Source organism: Epinephelus fuscoguttatus, linkage group LG12, assembly GCF_011397635.1.
Source record: "Epinephelus fuscoguttatus linkage group LG12, E.fuscoguttatus.final_Chr_v1".
NCBI classification, from domain to species: Eukaryota; Metazoa; Chordata; class Actinopteri; order Perciformes; family Serranidae; genus Epinephelus; species Epinephelus fuscoguttatus.
This window is the reverse complement of record NC_064763.1, coordinates 25998124-26019446: the sequence shown is the minus strand read 5'-3', so window position 1 is coordinate 26019446 and position 21323 is coordinate 25998124. Positions and strand designations below refer to the sequence as shown.

The following is a 21323-nucleotide window of genomic DNA, read 5'->3' as shown; positions in this document are numbered from 1 at the left end:
TCTGTGTGTAGCACTTTCTATTTGGATAGTCAGCGTTAATACTCAGCTATTGTAGATGTTCCACATAGTACACAGCGTCACTCGAGTTTCTCTCGATGCTGGTAACCCTAGCCCTGCTGTTAGTGTAAGCCAAACACTGATTATCTATAGACTGCGTCAGAAGTACTACCTGAAACTCAGTTCCTCGAGCCACTTGTTTATAAGTTGTGCATCCCGAAGCATACTGAAGATGTATTACTTAATGTGTTGATGAGCATGAACCAATCAAATCTAAATGTGTTTTCTTTTACATACTTACTCTAGCAGCTGCATAACTCTAAAAAAAAATCATGTTTTTATTTGTCATATAATAGCTTGTAATACAGCAATAAAGTTAAATATGTTAACAATGTGCCATAAAGTTGCGGTCAGTCTGTAGCTGTTCACCCTGAACTCGGCTGAGTTCTAAATATACTGTCTGAGGATTAACAAGTTCAAAGCTTGGCCCATTTCAGCACCTGCTTACTTCAGTCCATGTGGGAACTTTACTATTAAAGTATTACTAGAAATGTTTGTTATCAGATGCTGGTTTCAAAACATTTTGTATTTTTCTATAGTATTTTTTACAGGGTAAAATTGGTTGGAATTTTAGAAAAACACACAGCTGCTAGCCTCAATTTGTCACGGTGGCATCTGTCGTTCACTCTGTCTGTCAGTGTGTCTGCCTGTAGACACATTCTTCTCCACACAGTAACTTGGGAAAGAATGTGTCAGAAACTTGATACTTACTTCCGTCATATGCTATGATGGGATTGTCAATTTGTTGTAGGGTCTCTAATATTTAGCTGAATTGTCTTTAAGGTAGCAACACTGTCAAATGCATTTAGCACTTTTATATTGTGGCTGGTGTAAATTATTAGTAAACTACCGACTTGACTTTCATATTCATATTTTCTTATTGTTAAATAAAATATTAGAGTAGTCAGTATGTTCAGGACATGAGCTAGATGAAGAGGAAACAGACTGCACCATCTCCCCTTCACTCAGGCACAACACAAATTATCTTAAATATAGTTTATATTTATTTTGCAGAGTCTGTTGCCAGTTTACAGCCTCAGAAACAACTAAAATAAGGCACAAACTAAAGTAAATTACACAAACATTTAACCCAAACACACAATTGTATAAACTATATTGAACTATTTGTAGTAAAATGACATTTGTTACTTACTGACATGTCTTGATTAATAGTGTAAATGAATCAGAAGCATTTGCAGATTAAACCAACACAGCTGACAAACAACCGAGCGTGAAGTTTTTGGCTAAGGTGACTTGAAGGAACATTTTAAATATTCCTCTCCTCAGCAATCTAGCTAATTAAGATATCGAATCTGTGCAATGGGGGCCTTTTTTTTCTGGCAGTCAAATCCTAAATATCTGTTGCTCTCCAGAAGGGGATGTGTGAACAGCAGGTGCAGCGGCCTGAAATAGAGATCTGAGGGGGAGTGGCTAGTGTCTTGGAGCCAGAGAGGTGGGGAGATTAGAGCTGGGCCAGTGACAGGCACAGAGGAATACATTAACAGGACAAAAACAAGTGACGGTTAGGAAAAGTTGTGTATGGAAACTATTCATGCTATGTCCCAAGGTTTTGTTATTTATGTTGGCCTCAGTTTTGACTTTTTGGTTAAAGGTGTATTGGCCAAAACAAAATGATCATGTGGTGAGATACATTTGGACATCTACATCATCCATGTTCCTTTGTTAACAGCTTCCTTGGTACATAACAAGCTCTAAATTAGTTTCACTTGTAATGTCACCCCTCGCAAATATAGTACAGTTCACGTCATATGGATTTGATCAGTCATAAATGGCATGTTTTAAAGGGACTTAACGCTACAAAATCTAAAACATAGCGCTAACCTATCAATCTAGATTATTTTAATGGGAGCTGATGAGTGTTGGAGATATCGGCTGTAGAGATGTCTACCTTCTCTCTAATATAATACAACTCGATCACATTAGGCTTGTGCTTCTTAAAGCACAAAAATATACATTTGAAATACTCAACAGCAATGTATTTTTCCAGAAATCATGACACATTTACTCAAGATCATCCACAGATGATGTTCACAGTTTCATGTAGAAACAGGTTTGGCTCAGACAATACTGGCTGGGCACCTTTGTTGCATGTCAGTCCCTCTTGCTCTGTCCCCATGTTTTCCTGCAAAAAAGGCCCCTGAAAACACTCCTACTTGACCTTGGACTTATTTTGTTTTTGTAGGATGATCAGGTGGTGCTGCAGTGTACTGCATCTATTCTGAAGGAGCAGATCAAGCTGTGTCTGTCATGTGAAGGATTTGGGAATCGTCTGTGCTTCCTTGAGACCACTTCAAACGCTCAGGTAGTGAAAGACCTCTTAAGGCTTTTTTTTTTTCTAATTTCTTAGAGAAATTTAATTTCTACTATTCACCAGGTTTACTGATCGCCCTGTGTTTCAGAATGTCCCTCCAGACCTTGCTATCTGCTGCTTCATTTTGGAGCAGTCCCTGTCTGTGCGGGCATTACAGGAGATGCTGTCCAACTCTTCTGTGGATGAGGTAAGACATGGGATGAACCCATGATATAATTAACAATCACAGTGTATTGGTCATTCAACAACTGAAACGCACTTTGTTTCTTTTCTGACTTGATGGCACACACTCCTTCACTCCCACCTGCCCACCATAGGCTGTTGATTTGGACAAATGGGTATGTTTGCTCATTCTCCCTGTCACTGTGTACTGCTTCACCCTGAAAGTTCATTGCAGCTACCTTTCACATCATTGGTGTTATCATACAAAAAATGTTATCATGCAACTTATTGTTTTTCTCATTTGCCTTAGCTGGTATGAGATCGTTTAGTTTGGTTACTATCGCCTGCACTTGCTTGGTTTTACAATTGTTGAATATGGCTGTGTATTTTTTTTCCTCCTTACTGAGTCTGTAAACTTGCCCTATTGATATTTGCTGTTATTTGATGTGCCTCCCTCCCTCTCCCAGTCATCACAAGGTGGGGGTCACCGAACCCTCCTGTACGGACATGCCATCCTCTTGAAACACACTCACTCCAGCATGGTAAGCACATTTACAATCAAGTATGTGGCTAATGCTGCTCTGATCTGTCCTTTCCTCTAAGCAGCAGCCATCCTCACAATCTATTCTTCTCTTAATTGTTTGGAGTGCATCCCATCTCATGACACTAAGTTGTTATCCCACTCTTTATGCTGCAGTATCTGAGCTGTTTGACTACTTCGCGCTCACTGACAGACAAACTGGCTTTTGATGTGGGCTTACAGGAAGACTCCACAGGTGGCTATGAAATTCATTGTCCATCATGTCCCACACACAGGATAGGTAGGATAGGATAGATAGATTTCTTCATTCTTTATCTGTTTGTCCGTCACAGGAGAGGCCTGCTGGTGGACCATCCATCCGGCCTCCAAGCAAAGGTCTGAAGGCGAGAAGGTCAGGGTGGGAGATGACCTCATTCTTGTCAGTGTTTCTTCAGAGCGATACCTGGTAACCGCGATTTTATTTAGTTGCAGTGTAACTGAAAAATTGTTGTCAATAAATCCTACTAATATTACAGCCTGCACTTCTTTTTAGCATCTGTCTTACGCCAGTGGTGACTTGATGGTTGATGCCTCTTTCATGCAAACGCTGTGGACGATGACCCCTGTGATGTCTGGATGTGAGCTTGCTGAAGGTCTGTAATTTTGTTGTTGCTAAAAAGAAATTCTTTTGTCCATAAAACTGTCCACTCTCTCAGGCAATATGACTCTTTACTCGCTAGGTTTTCTGACCGGCGGGTATGTGCTCAGGCTGTTCCATGGACACATGGACGAGTGTTTGGCAATCCCAGGAGCTGACCAAGGGGACGACCAGCGCAGGTGACCAAAATCTTTCACTGCTGTAAATGCCATTGAATATTTTAACACTGTATTGACAGATTTGGTTAGCTTTACACCTTATGTCAACAATTTCCCAAGGCGTACCAATACGTTTTTTGGCATGTTAACTAAATTATAAAACCCGCCTCTGGTGTTTTGTTTCTTGTGATGCAGGGTATGTAAGGACTGTCTTGAAAGTTCTCCCACACCTGACAAAGTTTTTAATGAATACGACGGCCCTTTATCCATTTTACAAAATGTTTGCACTTCATTTTTTTCTGCTTTTTGGCAACAATGCTTGTGAATGTTTTTCAGCATTTTAAATCATAGGATCATAGGGTTCTTGAACACACCAATAAGGAGTTTCCAGAGTGGTCACTGCTTGCAATCTGCATTACCACATCATGATGGAATAACTAACAAATGTTCTTTTTAATGTGCTACCTATCTGAAGACCACTTCAAGTGTCTGCAGGTTAATTGTCGTAGTGTACTGACATAATTGGAAACCATTTGAAATTCATCTGAATGTTTTTGTCAGTCTTAAATTTCCTGTCATTTGTTGCTCATCATTGACTTGCATGTTGCTTTTTGCAGAGTTGCTCATTATGAAGGAGGGGCTGTGTGCAGTCATGCACGATCCTTATGGAGACTTGAGCCACTACGTATTGCGTGAGTGTCTTTATTTCAGGAATTTAATAATGTGTTTTACCTTTAGTGACTTTACAGTATGCTTAGGCTCATTCATTTGTGCTGGTTCGTAGTTGGAGCGGCGGTCACATTAAATGGGGCCAGTCTTTCCGGATTCGTCACATAACAACAGGCAGATACCTTTGTCTGGATGAAGAGAAAGGACTGCTGCTGGTGGACCCGGAGAAGGCAAATTCCAAGATGTCAGCCTTCTGCGTCAGAATTTCAAAGGTCATTGTCATGCAAAGTCAGCTGAGCCATAAATCTCTGTTTAAGACTCCATTTTACAGTGTAGTGATTCTTACCACTTAATGAAGAACACACTTTTTATTTAAACTACAGGAAAAAATTGAAGTGGCCCAAAAGCGAGATGTGGAAGGCATGGGCACGCCTGAGATTAAGTACGGAGAGTCAATGTGCTTTGTACAGCATGTTTCAACTGGCCTCTGGCTTACATATGCTGCTGTTGATGCCAAATCTGCCCGCCTGGGTCCTCTAAAGAGAAAGGTAAATTAGAATTAGACATTAAAATGATCAGTAAACTATAAGTCACAAATGAGTGCTGGTGCTACAGTTACAGCTCCAACACATTTGAGTCAGCAAGTACTGTGTGTATGTATGCCAGTTGAGTATACTGTTTTAACAGCACCTGTGTTCAATTCTTAGGCCATACTCCATAAAGAGGGTCACATGGATGATGCACTCACAGTGGCTCGATCTCAGACTGAAGAGTCCCAAGCAGCCAGAATGATTTTCAGCACAACAGGCCTCTTCAACCAGTTCATCAAGTAACACTACTTCAGTTTATTCAAATCTTTGCTAATAGCCACATTTTTATTTTTAAATGACAGCATATTTGTTGTGATATTCTCACGGTCTTTTCGTGTCTTCAGAGGTCTAGATGCGCTGAGCGGGAAAAACAAATCTGCCAACCCACCATCTCTGCCCATGGACACAGTGGTGCTCTCCCTGCAGGACCTCATTTTCTACTTCCGACCCCCAGAGGAGGAGCTGGAGCACGAGGACAAACAGTTCAAGCTTCGCTCCCTGAAGAACAGACAGAACCTCTTCCAAGAAGAGGTTGGTCTGTGCATGAAAATGTGTAACAGTGGCATTTTAGGATGTAAATTTGGTTTGGTTGATTTATTTCTGTTCAATATTGATATTTAAGATCTCTATATTTTTTACTGTTTTGAACAGGGAATGATTACTCTGGTCTTGGACTGTGTTGATCGACTCAATGTCTACAACACAGCAGCCCACTTCTCAGAGTACGCTGGGGAAGAAGCCGCAGAGTCATGGAAGGAGATAGTAAATTTACTGTATGAATTGCTAGGTATGCATTCATGGTGATTTTAGATTAAGCATTATGCTCCTCTCCATATCTAGCCACCTTTCTTTTTTGTGAATATGGTGCACTAACAATCTTTCCTGCTTCTCTTTTTTTCTCTTCTTTTGTGAAGCTTCTTTGATCAGAGGTAATCGTGCTAACTGTGCCCTGTTCTGTGATAACCTCGACTGGCTGGTCAGTAAATTGGATCGTTTGGAGGCATCTTCAGGTATCTAAGACATGTAGAAGCTCATTGAAATGAACATTTTGTTTTTTGTTTGTTCTCTCCAGAAGCCAACATGTATTAGACTGAGCACATTACTGTAAATGATGAAAGCTTGTGTGCTGCTCACTAGTATGATACACCTTGCCCTGTCATTTAAAACTGAATTTGTATTGTATGGTGCTTTTTTTTTTTACCATATAACCATGCGCTGCCAGTATTTATTTATGTACAATTACATTTTTATGACAGGAATCCTGGAGGTGTTGTACTGTGTTTTGATTGAAAGTCCAGAGGTGCTGAATATTATCCAGGAGAATCACATCAAATCAATCATCTCTCTGCTGGATAAGCATGGACGCAATCATAAGGTCAGGAGAATGTTGTTTGTGGAGCATGTCGGGAAAAACCTGAAACTTCTTTGTTGACTGCGGTTCATATTAATATATGAAATTTAGTAATATATCAAATCTTTCTGTCTCCCTTTTTTGCCAGGTCTTGGATGTGCTCTGTTCTCTCTGTGTGTGTAACGGGGTTGCTGTAAGGTCAAATCAGAATCTCATCACAGAGAATCTGCTTCCGGGTCGTGACCTCCTACTTCAAACCAACATTATCAATTATGTAACCAGGTGGGTCAATCTGTATGAACACACAGCGCTTTATTCTTTTTGTGTTGGTAGTGCAGTGGTTAACGCACTTCCTTTGTGCTGTAAATTGAGCCTACGTTTTCCCAGGAGATCATACCCAGTGGCAGACAGAATTACAGTGAAACTGAGGCTCATAGGGAACCAATGTGTCATCTCTCTGTAGCTATTACATTTCACAATAAACATTTACTTCATAATGATAAGTTACAGGAAAAAACCTGCCTATTTCACGTACATGACTGAAAAGCTTAATGCTCTTCTCTGTGCTGAAGCCCAGTTATCTAAACATCTGAGTTAATTTGTTCTGTTATGCTCCTTTAGCATGAGACCCAACATTTTCCTTGGAACTTGTGAAGGATCCACTCAGTATAAGAAGTGGTATTTTGAGGTGATGGTGGACAATGTGGAGCCGTTCCTTACAGCTCAGCCATATCATCTGCGTGTGGGCTGGGCTCTGACGGAGGGCTACAGTCCTTACCCTGGTGGCGGGGAAGGCTGGGGGGGCAATGGGGTCGGGGATGACCTCTACTCCTACGGTTTTGACGGGCTTCACCTCTGGTCAGGTAAAGTAAACATGCATGCATTTGTTCAGCACCAGCAGCATCTGTTGATCAAATCTGGACATTTTTTCCCAAGAACATATACATGTATTACCTCTCTATAAAAATCTTTTGTCTGTATCCTCATGAATTTAATCTTGTGCTTTTGTGCCCCAAGCCACTTATGTTTTCGTACATGAAGTTACACAGATAAACTCATTAAGATATCATGTATATTGACAAAATTTTAATTACTTTGCTCCATGTGCCCTCAGGACGTGTTCCGCGTCATGTTGCCACACCCAATCAGCACGTCCTGGCAGCAGAGGATGTCGTCAGCTGTTGTTTGGATCTGAGCGTGCCCAGTATTTCCTTCCGTATCAATGGGCATCCGGTTCAGGGCATGTTTGAGAACTTCAACCTGGACGGCTTGTTCTTTCCAGTTGTCAGCTTCTCTGCGGGCGTAAAGTAGGGCATTGTGAATTATAAAATGAAATAATATTATGAGTCTATGTTTTCCTTGTGCAGCAGAGCTATTCCATATGAGCCTAATGTAAAGTTTTCACTCTCAACTGCAAGGTTGAGATTTCTTCTCGGAGGGCGTCATGGGGATTTCAAGTTCCTCCCACCTCCAGGTTATGCCCCATGCTATGAAGCAGTGCTGCCCAGGGACCGTTTGCGGATTGAGCCCATCAAAGAATATAAGCATGACTTTGATGGTGTCCGCAACCTGTTGGGTCCAACTCAGTCCCTGTCACATACAGCCTTCACTCCTTGTCCTGTGGACACTGTACAGGTAAAATCCTAGTCCATACGCTTGTCTGTCTTTATCTTTTTCAGGACATTGAAATTTTTTTTTTTTTTTTCTCAGATCGTACTCCCTCCTCATTTGGAGCGTATTCGAGAGAAGCTTGCAGAAAACAGCCATGAGTTATGGGCTGTTACTCGCATTGAACAAGGATGGACTTTTGGACCAGTGAGTGTTTTCAGTGTTTACTACAGAAAATGTTGCTGTGTACACTTACAATACCCTTAAAAATCTTTGCACTTCACTTTTTAAAATCAAGTTTCGTGATGACAACAAGAAGCTGCACCCCTGCCTGGTAGATTTCCAGAGTCTGCCTGAACCAGAGAAGAACTATAATTTAGCAATGTCAGGAGAGACCCTCAAGTAAGTCAACGCCCTCGCTTAATTAACAGCACTGTGCTTTCATCTTCTCGGATTTTTAACACCTCTTGTGATTCATTTCAAAGGACTCTGCTGGCACTTGGCTGTCATGTGGGAATGGGAGATGAGAAAGCAGAAGAGAATCTGAAAAGGACAAAGCTTCCCAAAACGTGAGCTGCAAGGCATTCATTTATTTTGACTGATTTTGTGACATTGCTGCTCGTTTATCAGTATAGTGTTAATGGCCTTGTAAAAGCTCTGGAGGACCCATTCTGATCACATTGCATTTTTTGTTAGTTACATGCAGAGTAGCGGATATAAGCCAGCCCCTCTGGACCTCAACCACGTCAAGCTAACTCCTAATCAGAACACCCTAGTGGAGAGACTTGCAGAAAATGGACACAATGTGTGGGCAAGAGACCGGGTTCGCCAGGGCTGGACATACAGTATTGTGCAGGTACCAGCATCTTGATAATAATATTAATAAATATGGGTAGATAATTTGATGGGTACATGCTGCATGAAAGTCCTTTTTTATACATTTATTTAATGACATTTTCATGTTTGATACTATTTTCTTGTGTAGGATATAATGAACAAGCGCAATCCCCGTCTAGTTCCTTACAACCTACTGGATGAAAAGACTAAAAAGACCAACAGAGACACAGTTTGTGCAGCTGTTCGCACTCTGATCGGATATGGTTACAACATAGAACCACCTGATCAGGAAAGCAGTAAGTAAACATTGCTATCTTCAAGTAGGATGGCAGGATTTTTTTTATGTAGTCTTATAAGACTTGTTCTTAAAGCTATTGCCATTTCATTGAAACTACAAGCTTTTCTATTAAGTGTTAATTGTGTTTGTGTTAATGTAGGTGGGCACGGGCCATCAACTGGTGATAAGATCAGAGTCTTCAGAGCAGAGAAATCGTATGCTGTCACCCAGGGGAAGTGGTACTTTGAATTTGAGGCTGTTACAGTCGGGGAGATGAGAGTGGGCTGGGCCAGGCCAAGCGTTCGCGCAGACACTGAACTTGGTGCGGATGAGTTGGCGTATGTCTTTAATGGCTTCAAGGTGGGTGTGAGACTTAGTTTACATGCTTGTGAAGGATTCTAAAGCCTCTGTGATGCTTAACTCTAAAATTAGCAATTATGGTTTTTCAGGCCCAACGTTGGCATGTAGGAAATGAGCCATTTGGTCGTCAGTGGCTGTCTGGTGATGTGGTGGGTTGTATGATTGACCTCACAGAGATGAACATCATGTTTACACTGAACGGAGAAATGCTGATCAGCGACTCAGGCTCTGAGATGGCTTTTAAGGATATTGAGATAGGAGAGGGTAAGTACAGTGACAAATAAATGAGACATTGGATGCTAGCACATGTGAGTTTGTGTTTCCGATGCTGATGCTCATGTATGTATCGAACATCCCTAGGTTTCATACCTGTGTGCAGTCTGGGCTTGTCCCAGGTCGGCAGGATCAATTTGGGTCAGAACGTCAGCAGTCTTCGTTTCTTTACAATCTGTGGCCTCCAGGAGGGATTTGAACCCTTTGCTATCAACATGAAAAGAGACATTACCATGTGGTTCAGCAAGAGCCTTCCACAGTTCATCAATGTGCCTACTGATCATCCTCACATGGAGGTACTGTGTACGACTTATTATTATTTTGTTCCAGTTATGAATAAGTCAGTATTTTCCACATCACCAACTGGCTCCCTTTTATCTATGCTCTAGGTGTCTCGTGTTGATGGGACAGTGGAAACAGCCCCTTGTCTCAAAGTGACCCACAAGACATTTGGATCTCAGAATGCCAACACAGATCTGCTGTTCCTCAGACTCAGCATGCCGGTTGAGTTTCATGAGACATTCAAAGTCCCTGCTGGGACCACCCTTCTTACTCGTGCACTGACCATCCCTGAGGACGAGGTGTTAGAGGTAGACCCAGACTCTGATTTTGAAATACTCAAGAAGTCAGCTACTCGCAAAGAGCAGGAGGAGGAGAAGAAAGAACCCTCTGTGCCCAAAGATATCCCTGCCATCAAAAATGGGGAAAATGAGAAGGATGCTTCAACTGAGAAAAGCAAGAAGAAAGGGTTTGTATAGACTCATTTCGAGTGTCTTGAGAAGGGGTGTATGGTTGGGGGGGGGGGGCTTGGATACCATGTTTACATTTTTATGTTGTGAGTAATTGCTGCTGTTATTTACAGATTGTTTTTCAAGGCCAAGAAGGCGGCATTAATAACTCCAGCCCCCGTTGTTCCCACCATGCCTCGCTTAATGGAGGATGTGGTGCCAGATGACAGGGATGACATGGACATCATCCTCAACACCACTACAGTATGAGGATAACTTATATTTATATGGTTATCATATTAATATCTATATAAAATGCAGGCACACTTTGCTCATTTGTGCTTACACTGTTGATTTTAAATGCAATAATTAACATACAATATAAACAATGTTGAATTTGTTACATCATTTTACATATTAAACCTGGCAGTACTGTTATGATGTCATCTTCACCTCTAACTGTACTGTTGTTTATTTACCATCCATCTCCTTTATTTACCAGTACTATTACTCTGTGAGAGTGTTTGCGGGCCAGGAGCCCGGTGGCGTGTGGGTGGGCTGGATCACACCTGACTATCACCAGTATGACCTTCATTTTGACATCAGCAAAGTGAGAAATGTAACAGTCACTGTAGGCGATGACAAAGGCAACATTCATGACAGGTATGTAAGTCTTGAAGATAGAAAACAATAAACGTGTGTTTTCATTTAAGATGACAAAAATGCAGAACATTTTTTCTTGATATTTTTTTCTGTCTTCCTCAGTATAAAACGCAGTAACTGCTACATGGTTTGGGGAGGGGAGTTCAGCAGCTCCCAGCAAACCCGAGTCAGTCAAGAAGATTTTGTGATTGGTTGTCTCATTGATTTGGACACCGGACTCATGACTTTTACTGCTAATGGAAAAGAGATCAACACATTTTACCAGGTCAGATAAGCTTCAAACTGGTATTTATACTGTTCCATATGAAGTCTTGGTAATTTATGCAACCATGTTATGTTCCCTTCTTGCAGGTGGAGCCCAACACAAAACTGTTCCCAGCTGTCTTTGTCCTTCCTTCCAGTCAGAATATGATTCAGTTCGAACTAGGCAAGCTCAAGGTCAGTCACAAAGAATCATTCCACTCAGTCTGTGGCAGTTCTCAAAATCAAGACTGCCATTACACATTACTGACTTTGGTAACTGTTTTCTCTAATATATAATATGTCTGTCATGCTAGAACATTATGCCGATCTCAGCTGCCATGTTCCGGAGCGAACGCAAGAACCCTGTTCCCCAGTGTCCTCCTAGACTGGATGTCCAGATGTTAACCCCGGTCATCTGGAGCCGCATGCCCAACCACTTCCTGGCCCCAGAGACAGGACGTATTAGTGAGAAACTGGGCTGGGCGGTGCTGTGTCAGGAGCCACTCACCATGATGGCTCTCCACATCCCAGAGGAAAACAGGTCAGAGCTGCATCACTCTGCTTTTATCTGTTGCACTGTCAGAAGTTCATTGTTTGCCACAGAATTAGAATTTATGTGAGGCAGTAGCTTACGATGGTGGGTGGGGGATCGGCAGCAGATTTTTGCAGGTCCGTGCACGCAGGCAGAGCTCTTCTTCTCCTGAAGTTACAAAAATGTACTGTTTTCTCTTCTTTTTTTTTTTAAGCTAAATTTATTCCTTTGTATCCTCTAGGTGTATTGACATTCTGGAGCTGTCTGAACGTATGGACTTGCTGAAGTTCCACTATCACACTCTAAAGCTGTATGGCTTAGTGTGTGCTTTGGGAAATAACCGTGTGGCTCACGCTCTGTGCAGCCATGTTGACGAGTCCCAGCTCTTCTACGCTATAGAGAACACCTACCTACCTGGACCAATGAGGAGCGGCTTCTATGACCTGCTTATCAGCATGCACCTGGAGTCTGCCAAGAGGAACCGACTGGGAACCAACAAGGAATTCATAGTTCCAATGACAGACGAAACACGCAGTATCACTCTGTACTCTGACAGATCTCATGCGTTACCTGGGGTCGGCCTCACTACATGTCTGCGACCCAAACTCCATTTCTCCTCCGTTGGGTTTGTTGGAACAGATCCAGATATCTACACACTGAGTCCAGTCATTCCTTTACAGGTGCTAAAGACCAAGGCCCTGAACATGCTGACTGAGGCTGTGCAAGATGGAGGTCAAGCCATGAGAGATCCAGTGGGAGGTAGTGTTGAGTTTCATTTTGTTCCAATCCTGAAGCTCATCAGTACCCTCCTCATCATGGGTGTGTTTGATGATGAAGATGTCACACACATCCTGAAGATGCTTGAGCCTACAGTCTTCAGTGGCAAGAAACCAGAGGAGCCTGCTGAGGAGATTGCCCCTTTGAAGGAAGAAAAGGAACCCCCAAAAGTCAGAGCTGTAAAGGAAGAGGAGCAAGAAACCATGGAAGAAGAAGAAGAAGAAGAAGAGGAGTATGAGGATGATGGCTTGGGTGAGGAAGATGAGGAGGAAATGGAGGAAGAGGAAGAATTAGAGCCAGAAACCGTCGTGCCACCTGAAGAAACAGTGGAAGAGACAGAGCAAGGGAATGGCGAGAAAGGAGCTGAGGAGACAGAGAAAGAAATTAAAGAAGATAAAGAAGAACGTCTAGAGCAAGGGCTTTTCCAGATGAAGCTACCAGAGTCTGTCAAATTGCAGGTATGATTGCAAATAAGCTCTTCTTTACAGTGACACTGCTGGTAAAGTATTAGTGATTTACTTTACTTTTGTCCTTTAGATGTGTGTTCTACTGCAGTATTTCTGTGACTGTGAGCTGCGTCACAGAGTGGAGGGCATCACTGCCTTTTCAGACCAGTTTGTCAGCCGGATACAGTCCAACCAAAGGCAGCGCTACAATGAACTCATGCTGGCCTTCACTATGAGTGCAGCCGAGACTGCCCGCAAGACCCGTGAATTTCGCTCCCCACCACAGGAACAGGTACACCCACATAAAAGCATACAGAAAAAGATTGTTAAGTCAAAGAAAATCTAGCTAAAAAACACTGTTTAAAAAGGTTATTTATTTTTTTTCTGGTAAAAAAACTGGGCAAATATAGATGGTGGAAAATCAAACTGTGAATTCTTCAGTCCAGATGGTTTAAAAATGTGCTCACAGAAACCAGAACTTACCCAGAACATTTGTAGAAACTCTTCAAAAAACAAATATCACTTCTTAAGATAAACCATTTTGGACTGTCTCGCTGCTGTGTAGGTCAACATGCTTATGAACTTCAAGAACTGTGCTGAGGATGAAGAGTGTCCTGTTCCTGATGAGGTCCGCGAAGCTCTGTTGACCTTTCACAATGCTCTACTCACTCACTGTGGTCAGTCTTCGTCTATAGTTTCAATTCTCCCGACTTCAACGTTTAAAACAAACACTATGGATGGCAGGTTGTAATAGAAGTTACACTATCTAATTTAAAACTTTGCTCTCAGGTGTTCATATTGAAGAAGAGGAACAAGAGGAGGAAGTGGATAATTCTCTCCGTGGACGACTGCTCCGTTTGCTGGAAAAGGTGAAAAAAATCCGTGAGAAGAAGGTGGAGGTGGAGCCTGAGCCACAAGAAGATAAAAAACCAAGTGAGTTGCATGTGAAATATGAACTACCTCCTCTTGCTAATTGATCAAAGACAAAGAATATTGGGAACTTTATTCCCAGTTATTTTAGAGTAGCTCATTGAGTTCTGCCACCCAAAAATCTCCTGTACCCCCTTATTTCTTAACTCTCTGTACTGTTTTTACCAGGCACACTGCAGGAGCTAATTTCCCATACTATGATCCATTGGGCCCAGGAGTCATTTATCCAGAACCCTGAGCTAGTGCGCATGATGTTCAGCCTCCTTCACAGACAGTATGATGGGCTGGGTGAGCTCATGCGTGCACTTCCCAAGGCCTACACCATCAACGCAGTGTCAATTCACGACACCATGGATCTATTGGAGTGTTTGGGCCAGATCCGCTCACTGCTTATTGTCCAGATGGGTCCAGAAGAGGAGAGGCTTATGATTCAAAGCATTGGGTTGATATAGAATTTTTACATATCCTGAATATCTTGCCATGAAGTGAATTCTTGGATATTTGCTTGTGACTGCTCCTTACTTACTTTTTGTCTTCCTTAGGAATATCATGAGTAACAAAGTTTTCTATCAGCATCCAAACTTAATGCGAGCTCTGGGCATGCATGAAACTGTCATGGAGGTCATGGTTAACGTACTTGGCGGTGGGGACTCAAAGGTATGTTTTTTTTTCCACTTAACTGCATTGCTCAATATACAAGTACACCTTGCTATAAACTACCACAGGTGATAGACAGAAGTAGAATATAAGACTGTTATATGCTACTATAGCCTACTAATGCTACATTTCTACCATGCTTCCTTTCAATAGGAGATCAGATTCCCTCGAGTGGTGACAAATTGTTGCCGTTTTCTCTGCTATTTCTGTCGCATCAGTCGTCAAAATCAGCGCTCTATGTTTGACCACCTCAGCTACCTTCTCCAGAACAGTGGCATCGGCCTTGGTGATTGTCTTTGTTGAGTCTCAGCATTATTCTTAAATATTTATGTTTGATGTGTGATTAAGATGGACATTGTGTGCTGTTCTCTAGGAATGCGAGGCTCCACCCCCTTGGACGTGGCTGCAGCCTCTTGTATTGACAACAATGAGCTGGCACTGGCTCTCCAAGAGCAGGATTTAGAAATGGTAAAATACAATTAGTAATTACAAAACAAGCACTGCGCAAAATTCTTTATCACTGGAATACACTGGTGTCTTTTAGGTGGTGAAATATTTGGCTGGATGTGGACTTCAAAGCTGTCCAATGCTGCTCTCAAAAGGCTACCCTGACATTGGCTGGAATCCTTGTGGTGGAGAGAAATACCTTGATTTTCTCCGTTTTGCTGTATTTGTCAATGGTCAGATTTTTTATTTGCTACCCAATGCAATATTTAATTCTAATGCCCATATTTTTCTGTTTTCTCCCTCATTTACAGTTAATACATTGTTTTTTTCCCTTCTGTAGGAGAGAGCGTAGAAGAGAACGCCAATGTGGTGGTTCGTCTCCTCATTCGCAGGCCTGAGTGCTTTGGTCCAGCCCTGAGAGGGGAGGGTGGTAATGGCCTGCTGGCTGCAATAGAGGAGGCCATCAAAATATCAGAGGACCCTGCAAGGGATGGCCCCAGTGTTAAGAAAGACAGACGCTTTCCCATGTAAGAGCTCTCAGCTTTGGTTTGAATGCTCTCTGGTGGTATTTAATGAGGTGCCAAAGTGTGCATTGTCTCCTCCAGTGTCCCTGAAGTAGAAAGATTTAGAGCTAATGTCTTTTTATCTTGTAGGTTTGGAGGAGAGGAGCAGCATGAGGAGAACAGGGTGCACCTGGGTAATGCCATCATGTCTTTCTACTCCGCCCTTATTGACTTGCTGGGACGCTGTGCTCCAGAGATGCATGTAAGCTGTTTAATAGCTTCTATATCAGACTTTTCAAACTGGTTGAGGAAGATACAGGAATATGAAATGTAGTTGAAAATGTGTTAACAGATAAAAACGGCTTTTGTCTCTACAGTTGATTCAGGCTGGTAAAGGTGAGGCTCTGAGGATCAGGGCCATCCTGAGGTCTCTTGTCCCTATTGAGGATCTGGTGGGAGTCATCAGTCTTCCTGTTCAAATTCCTTCTTTTGGGAAAGGTAATCACATGGGGAAAACATATTGAATTCATGAAGTTAGGTGGCTTTAATCAGTATCGTCAAAAGTGTCCTCCGCCAACAGATAACTTCTGTCTTACTCTGCATATTGTTTTTTTTCTAAAATGTTTCCTTTATTTTGCGTTTAGACAACAGCATCATCGAACCAAAGATGTCGGCTAGTTTTGTGCCTGATCACAAAGCTCCCATGGTTCTGTTCCTGGACAGAGTGTATGGTATTGACAATCAGGATTTCCTGCTCCATGTGCTGGAGGTGGGCTTTCTGCCTGACATGAGGGCTGCTGCCTCTCTGGACACGGTGAGCCTCAAATAATTCACAAGTGCTCATATATGGTCCCTGGGGAGAAGTGCAGAGCAGGATTATAAGCGTGCTGTTGGAATAATTCAGTTCTGGAATTTCTGTCCAACAGGTTGCTTTCAGCACCACAGAGATGGCCCTCGCTTTGAACCGCTACCTGTGTTCTGCTGTGTTACCGCTCATCACTAAGTGTGCCCCGCTCTTTGCTGGCAGTGACCACCGAGCCATAATGATTGACTCCATGTTGCACACAATATACCGACTGTCTCGTGGAAGAGCCTTCACAAAGGCCCAAAGAGACATCATTGAAGAGTGCCTCATGGCTTTGTGCAAGTGAGTTTAACCTCATGGCAAACTTTTCATGTAATTTAATATTGCCAGGTTCATGCTTGAAGTTCTATTTATTTATCTTTCTTTCAGACATCTACGTCCATCCATGCTTCAGCACCTGCTAAGACGACTGGTGTTTGACGTGCCCATTCTCAATGAGTATGCCAAAATGCCACTGAAGGTATGAGGGCATTTGAAAATTTTAAAACTTTTAAAACAAATGCGCTTCTTCCATTCTTTTCTTATTTTCACACTGATGTATTTTTGCATCCTGCAGCTTTTGACCAATCACTACGAGCGTTGTTGGAAATATTATTGCCTCCCTAATGGTTGGGCTAACTTTGGAGTTGCATCAGAAGAGGAGCTTCATCTAACTCGCAAACTGTTTTGGGGGATCTTTGAATCGCTAGCACACAAGGTGGAGCTCCTGCAATGTTAGATTTTTTTCTTTTCAGTTTCTAAGATGGTGCATAAGCATGTTGTAATTTCTTGTTATTGTGATTCCAGAAATTTGATGCTGAGATTTTCAAAATTTCAATGCCATGCATCTGCGCCATTGCTGGAGCCATTCCCCCAGACTATGTAGATGCCAGCTACTCCTCCAAAACTGAAAAAAAGGCTTCAGTAGATGCAGAAGGAAACTTTGATCCTAAGCCAGTGGAGACCACAAAGTGAGAGGATTTTTGTCATAATGCCTTTAAGATATAAAGCTTCTCTCTGTAAAATATTTGATCCTAAATGCACTGATTTGTCCTCCAACCACAGCACTATCATCCCTGAGAGACTGGATCCCTTTATCAACAGATATGCTGAATATACTCATGATAAATGGGCCTTTGAAAAGGTAAAACTTGTTTTCGATGTAATCATCATATTATTCTTCAGTTAACTCAGAAGCAACGTGTTTGGTAGTTTGATTAGAGCAGCCATATATTATGTGCTTGAACTAAGAAGGAAGCTATTATATTTATCAGCATAAATGACATCTGTAACACTTTTTTTTTTTGGTTTCAGATCCAGAATAACTGGTCGTATGGTGAGACGCTGGATGAAAATGCAAAAACTCATCCCATGCTCAGACCATACAAAACCTTCTCAGAGAAGGTAGGCTCACAGTCACACTGTGCATTAAATTTCCCTGTACTTTGACTGCATCTGTCCCTGCTTCTGATCACACCGACTCTTCTTCTGGTAGGACAAAGAAATCTACCGTTGGCCAATCAAGGAGTCAATCAAAGCCATGCTTGCATGGGAGTGGAACCTTGATAAAGCTAGAGAGGAAGAGGAGTCGGAGAAGAAGAAGGCAGTATCCCGAAAAATCTCACAGACTGCTCAGGTATAAAGCCATTGTATTAATATACTATTATTTAATAACATTACCACAGCAGTGTTATTTATGGTACACTAAATAATAATAACTCTCTCTGTTCTAGGCAACCTATGACCCAAGCCATGGCTACAGTCCACAGCCCATTGATATCACACACATGGCTCTTTCAAGAGACCTTCAGGTAATGTTTGAACCTTCTGTGCTGTAATCTCATCATCAGATCAGTATTCATGATTTATATCTGTTCACAGTCTATGGCAGAGCAACTGGCAGAAAATTACCACAACACCTGGGGACGTAAGAAAAAGTTGGAGCTGCAGTCCAAAGGTAAAGCATGTTTTTTTGAGCAAAGGAAACTTGACAGATGGAAAAGTAGAGACTTGGCTTTTGCCCATTTCCTTCAAGAGTTTTGATTTAGCTTCTGTTTGTGTAGGAGGTGGAACACATCCTCTGCTGGTGCCGTATGATACTCTGACAGCAAAAGAAAAGGCCAGAGATAGAGAGAAGGCTTATGAGCTGCTCAAGTTCCTGCAGCTCAATGGATATGCTGTCACAAGGTAATGATACAGAAGAACAATTTATACAGAACAGTGAGCAGGGAATTGATTTTCATTCAGTTTGCTAAATGTATTTTTGTATTTTGATTGTGTGGCCATATCAGATATATCCTCAGATCACCAGCCTATTTAAATGACACAAACATAATTCAAGCGCAGCAGAAAGAACAAAGCGTTGAACTCTGTTTCACTTTAGGGGCCTGAAGGATATGGAGGGTGACATCTCATCCATCGAGAAGAGATTTGCTTATGGTTTCCTGCAGAAGCTGTTGAAATGGATGGAAATTGCCCAGGAATTCATCGCTCATCTTGGTACTGTGGAGCAAAGATAAAGGATATATGCTGTCACATCCGATTGAATTGTATTGGTGTGACTCAGTGTAGTTGTTTGTTTCCAGTATTAATGTGCTACTGTCAAATTTTGCATTGTGTTTCACAGAGGCTGTGGTGAGCAGTGGACGAGTGGAAAAGTCCCCTCATGAGCAGGAAATCAAATTCTTTGCCAAGGTGAGACTTTTGTGTAAAGCTAGAGCGGTAACAAATTTGACGACCCAACATGTCCTCCTCTCTGTACTAAGTGTGAAAACTCACTCTTTGAAAACTCTCTCTCAGATCTTGATGCCTCTGATCAATCAGTATTTCAAAAACCACTGCCTCTATTTCTTGTCGACACCTGCAAAAGTTCTGGGTAGTGGTGGGCATTCTTCCAATAAGGAGAAGGAGATGATTGCAAGGTGAATCTCTTTTTTATATATACAGTATTTAACTCACACATGTTATGTTTTCTTTCCATATATTACTTTCCCCCTTTTATCAGCATCTCCTTTTTCTTGCATTTTTCTTTCCTTCCCTTTCCTTTCCTTCTCATCATAGTATCTTCTGTAAAATGTCTGCTCTGGTGAGGCACAGAGTTTCTCTCTTTGGTAAGACGGCAGTTTCCTAACATGGATGTTTCTGAATCTTTTCACTCTTTTCTGTTTCTCATATATGGCTGTGTTGTGTTATCCTACACTCTCAGGTTGGTTGGAGTGAGTGCAGTTGCTCTTGTTGTATATGTGTAAATAGTATGTGGTGAACTGAATTCAATGAAAGACCTCCTAACAGCAGAATTGTATCTGTATGTGCAGGAACGGATGCTCCAGCAATCGTCAACTGTCTTCACATTCTGGCACGCTCACTGGATGCAAGGTTTGGTGTTTTTTAATTTTCTCACTAGATGCACAATACCATTAAGATGAATATGTTTTTGCCTTTAATTACAATCTTTTTTATTTGCCTTATCAGGACAGTGATGAAGTCGGGGCCTGAGATTGTGAAAGCAGGGCTAAGGTCGTTCTTTGAGAGTGCTGCCGATGATATAGAGAAGATGGTAGAGAACCTCAAACTGGGCAAAGTATCCAAAGGCAATCAGGTAATTGAAGCACACAGTATTTGAAATATCCTTGCACACATTGCTTTCTCTGATAGTTGCAAATGGTCTGTTAAACACTAGACTTCATGTGCTGCTTCTCTACTTTAAAGCAAGTGAAAGGTGTGTCCCAGAACATTAACTACACAACCATCGCCCTGCTCCCAGTGCTGACCTCCCTGTTTGATCACATTGCTCAGCACCAGTTCGGAGATGATGTCATGCGTGAGTGCCTTTACATTAGTACTGTGTCTGATTTTACATGATGTTTATTAATTAATAGATCCTGACTTAGCTGTACCTGTCTCTGTTGCTTCCATACAGTGGATGATCTACAAATGTCGTGCTATCGCATCATGTGTAGCATCTACTCCCTTGGGACTGTCAAGAATCCACATGTTGAGCGGTAACTCCATAATTAAACATTCAATTCTGTGAAGTGATTTAAAAGTAGATACTTGGAGGCATTTGTTCACACTTGTCCTTTACATTTATAGGCAGAGGCCAGCTCTTGGAGAGTGTTTGGCTCACCTTGCAGCAGCGATGCCAGTGGCCTACTTGGAGCCACATCTAAATGAATTCAACGCTTTCTCTGTTTACACCACAAAGACACCCAGGGAGAGAGCCAGTGAGTGCATTTCCTTACTTCAGATATGTTTTCTGTCTGACAAAGTCTTATTTCTGAATTTAATTAATTTCACTATCTGTCTTGTCAATGCCAAAGTCTTGGGTCTTCCCAACGAGGTTCAGGAATTATGCCCAGACATTCCGGAGCTGGATGCCCTGCTAAAGGAGATCGGGGACTTGGCAGAGTCAGGAGCTCGTTATACTGAGATGCCTCATGTAATTGAAATCACCCTGCCCATGCTGTGTAACTACCTGCCTCGCTGGTGGGAGAGAGGACCTGAGAACTTCCCTGAGATGGAGGGCCGGATCTGCACTGATGTCACGTCAGAACACCTTAATCAGCTGCTGGGCAGCATCATGAAGATTGTAGTCAACAACTTGGGTATTGATGAAGCCTCTTGGATGAAGAGGTTGGCTGGTGAGCACCTTTTCAAGCTCTTTCAATGTGTCGCAGTGTGCAACTAAGTGAGTTTCTGTAC

At 42.1% G+C, this 21323-nt stretch overlaps 1 protein-coding gene across 1 annotated transcript in view; it reads left to right on the top strand.

Moving 5' to 3' along the window:
* Positions 1–21323, top strand: part of LOC125898947 (ryanodine receptor 1-like) — a 50142-nt gene that overhangs the window by 1717 nt on the left and 27102 nt on the right. Inside the window, exons 2-68 of the mRNA XM_049593027.1 lie at positions 2261–2380; positions 2478–2576; positions 2707–2727; positions 3019–3093; positions 3249–3327; positions 3425–3537; positions 3625–3724; positions 3812–3908; positions 4505–4579; positions 4672–4828; positions 4940–5104; positions 5264–5385; positions 5491–5677; positions 5798–5933; positions 6061–6156; positions 6403–6521; positions 6646–6779; positions 7119–7360; positions 7612–7804; positions 7916–8132; positions 8208–8312; positions 8404–8507; positions 8591–8674; positions 8802–8961; positions 9091–9238; positions 9380–9579; positions 9669–9843; positions 9940–10148; positions 10242–10600; positions 10715–10844; positions 11083–11243; positions 11346–11508; positions 11595–11681; positions 11801–12027; positions 12260–13253; positions 13333–13533; positions 13807–13918; positions 14031–14174; positions 14340–14613; positions 14714–14828; positions 14982–15114; positions 15202–15296; positions 15373–15508; positions 15616–15802; positions 15929–16040; positions 16156–16276; positions 16423–16592; positions 16705–16925; positions 17013–17103; positions 17200–17340; positions 17430–17593; positions 17688–17766; positions 17937–18026; positions 18118–18258; positions 18356–18433; positions 18504–18579; positions 18686–18809; positions 19006–19121; positions 19249–19316; positions 19422–19543; positions 19683–19732; positions 19937–19997; positions 20094–20220; positions 20331–20442; positions 20542–20623; positions 20715–20845; positions 20942–21262. Of these exons, the coding sequence (XP_049448984.1) occupies positions 2261–2380; positions 2478–2576; positions 2707–2727; positions 3019–3093; positions 3249–3327; positions 3425–3537; positions 3625–3724; positions 3812–3908; positions 4505–4579; positions 4672–4828; positions 4940–5104; positions 5264–5385; positions 5491–5677; positions 5798–5933; positions 6061–6156; positions 6403–6521; positions 6646–6779; positions 7119–7360; positions 7612–7804; positions 7916–8132; positions 8208–8312; positions 8404–8507; positions 8591–8674; positions 8802–8961; positions 9091–9238; positions 9380–9579; positions 9669–9843; positions 9940–10148; positions 10242–10600; positions 10715–10844; positions 11083–11243; positions 11346–11508; positions 11595–11681; positions 11801–12027; positions 12260–13253; positions 13333–13533; positions 13807–13918; positions 14031–14174; positions 14340–14613; positions 14714–14828; positions 14982–15114; positions 15202–15296; positions 15373–15508; positions 15616–15802; positions 15929–16040; positions 16156–16276; positions 16423–16592; positions 16705–16925; positions 17013–17103; positions 17200–17340; positions 17430–17593; positions 17688–17766; positions 17937–18026; positions 18118–18258; positions 18356–18433; positions 18504–18579; positions 18686–18809; positions 19006–19121; positions 19249–19316; positions 19422–19543; positions 19683–19732; positions 19937–19997; positions 20094–20220; positions 20331–20442; positions 20542–20623; positions 20715–20845; positions 20942–21262 (10048 nt within the window). The remainder of the gene's footprint in view (positions 1–2260; positions 2381–2477; positions 2577–2706; positions 2728–3018; positions 3094–3248; positions 3328–3424; positions 3538–3624; positions 3725–3811; positions 3909–4504; positions 4580–4671; positions 4829–4939; positions 5105–5263; positions 5386–5490; positions 5678–5797; positions 5934–6060; positions 6157–6402; positions 6522–6645; positions 6780–7118; positions 7361–7611; positions 7805–7915; positions 8133–8207; positions 8313–8403; positions 8508–8590; positions 8675–8801; positions 8962–9090; positions 9239–9379; positions 9580–9668; positions 9844–9939; positions 10149–10241; positions 10601–10714; positions 10845–11082; positions 11244–11345; positions 11509–11594; positions 11682–11800; positions 12028–12259; positions 13254–13332; positions 13534–13806; positions 13919–14030; positions 14175–14339; positions 14614–14713; positions 14829–14981; positions 15115–15201; positions 15297–15372; positions 15509–15615; positions 15803–15928; positions 16041–16155; positions 16277–16422; positions 16593–16704; positions 16926–17012; positions 17104–17199; positions 17341–17429; positions 17594–17687; positions 17767–17936; positions 18027–18117; positions 18259–18355; positions 18434–18503; positions 18580–18685; positions 18810–19005; positions 19122–19248; positions 19317–19421; positions 19544–19682; positions 19733–19936; positions 19998–20093; positions 20221–20330; positions 20443–20541; positions 20624–20714; positions 20846–20941; positions 21263–21323) is intronic.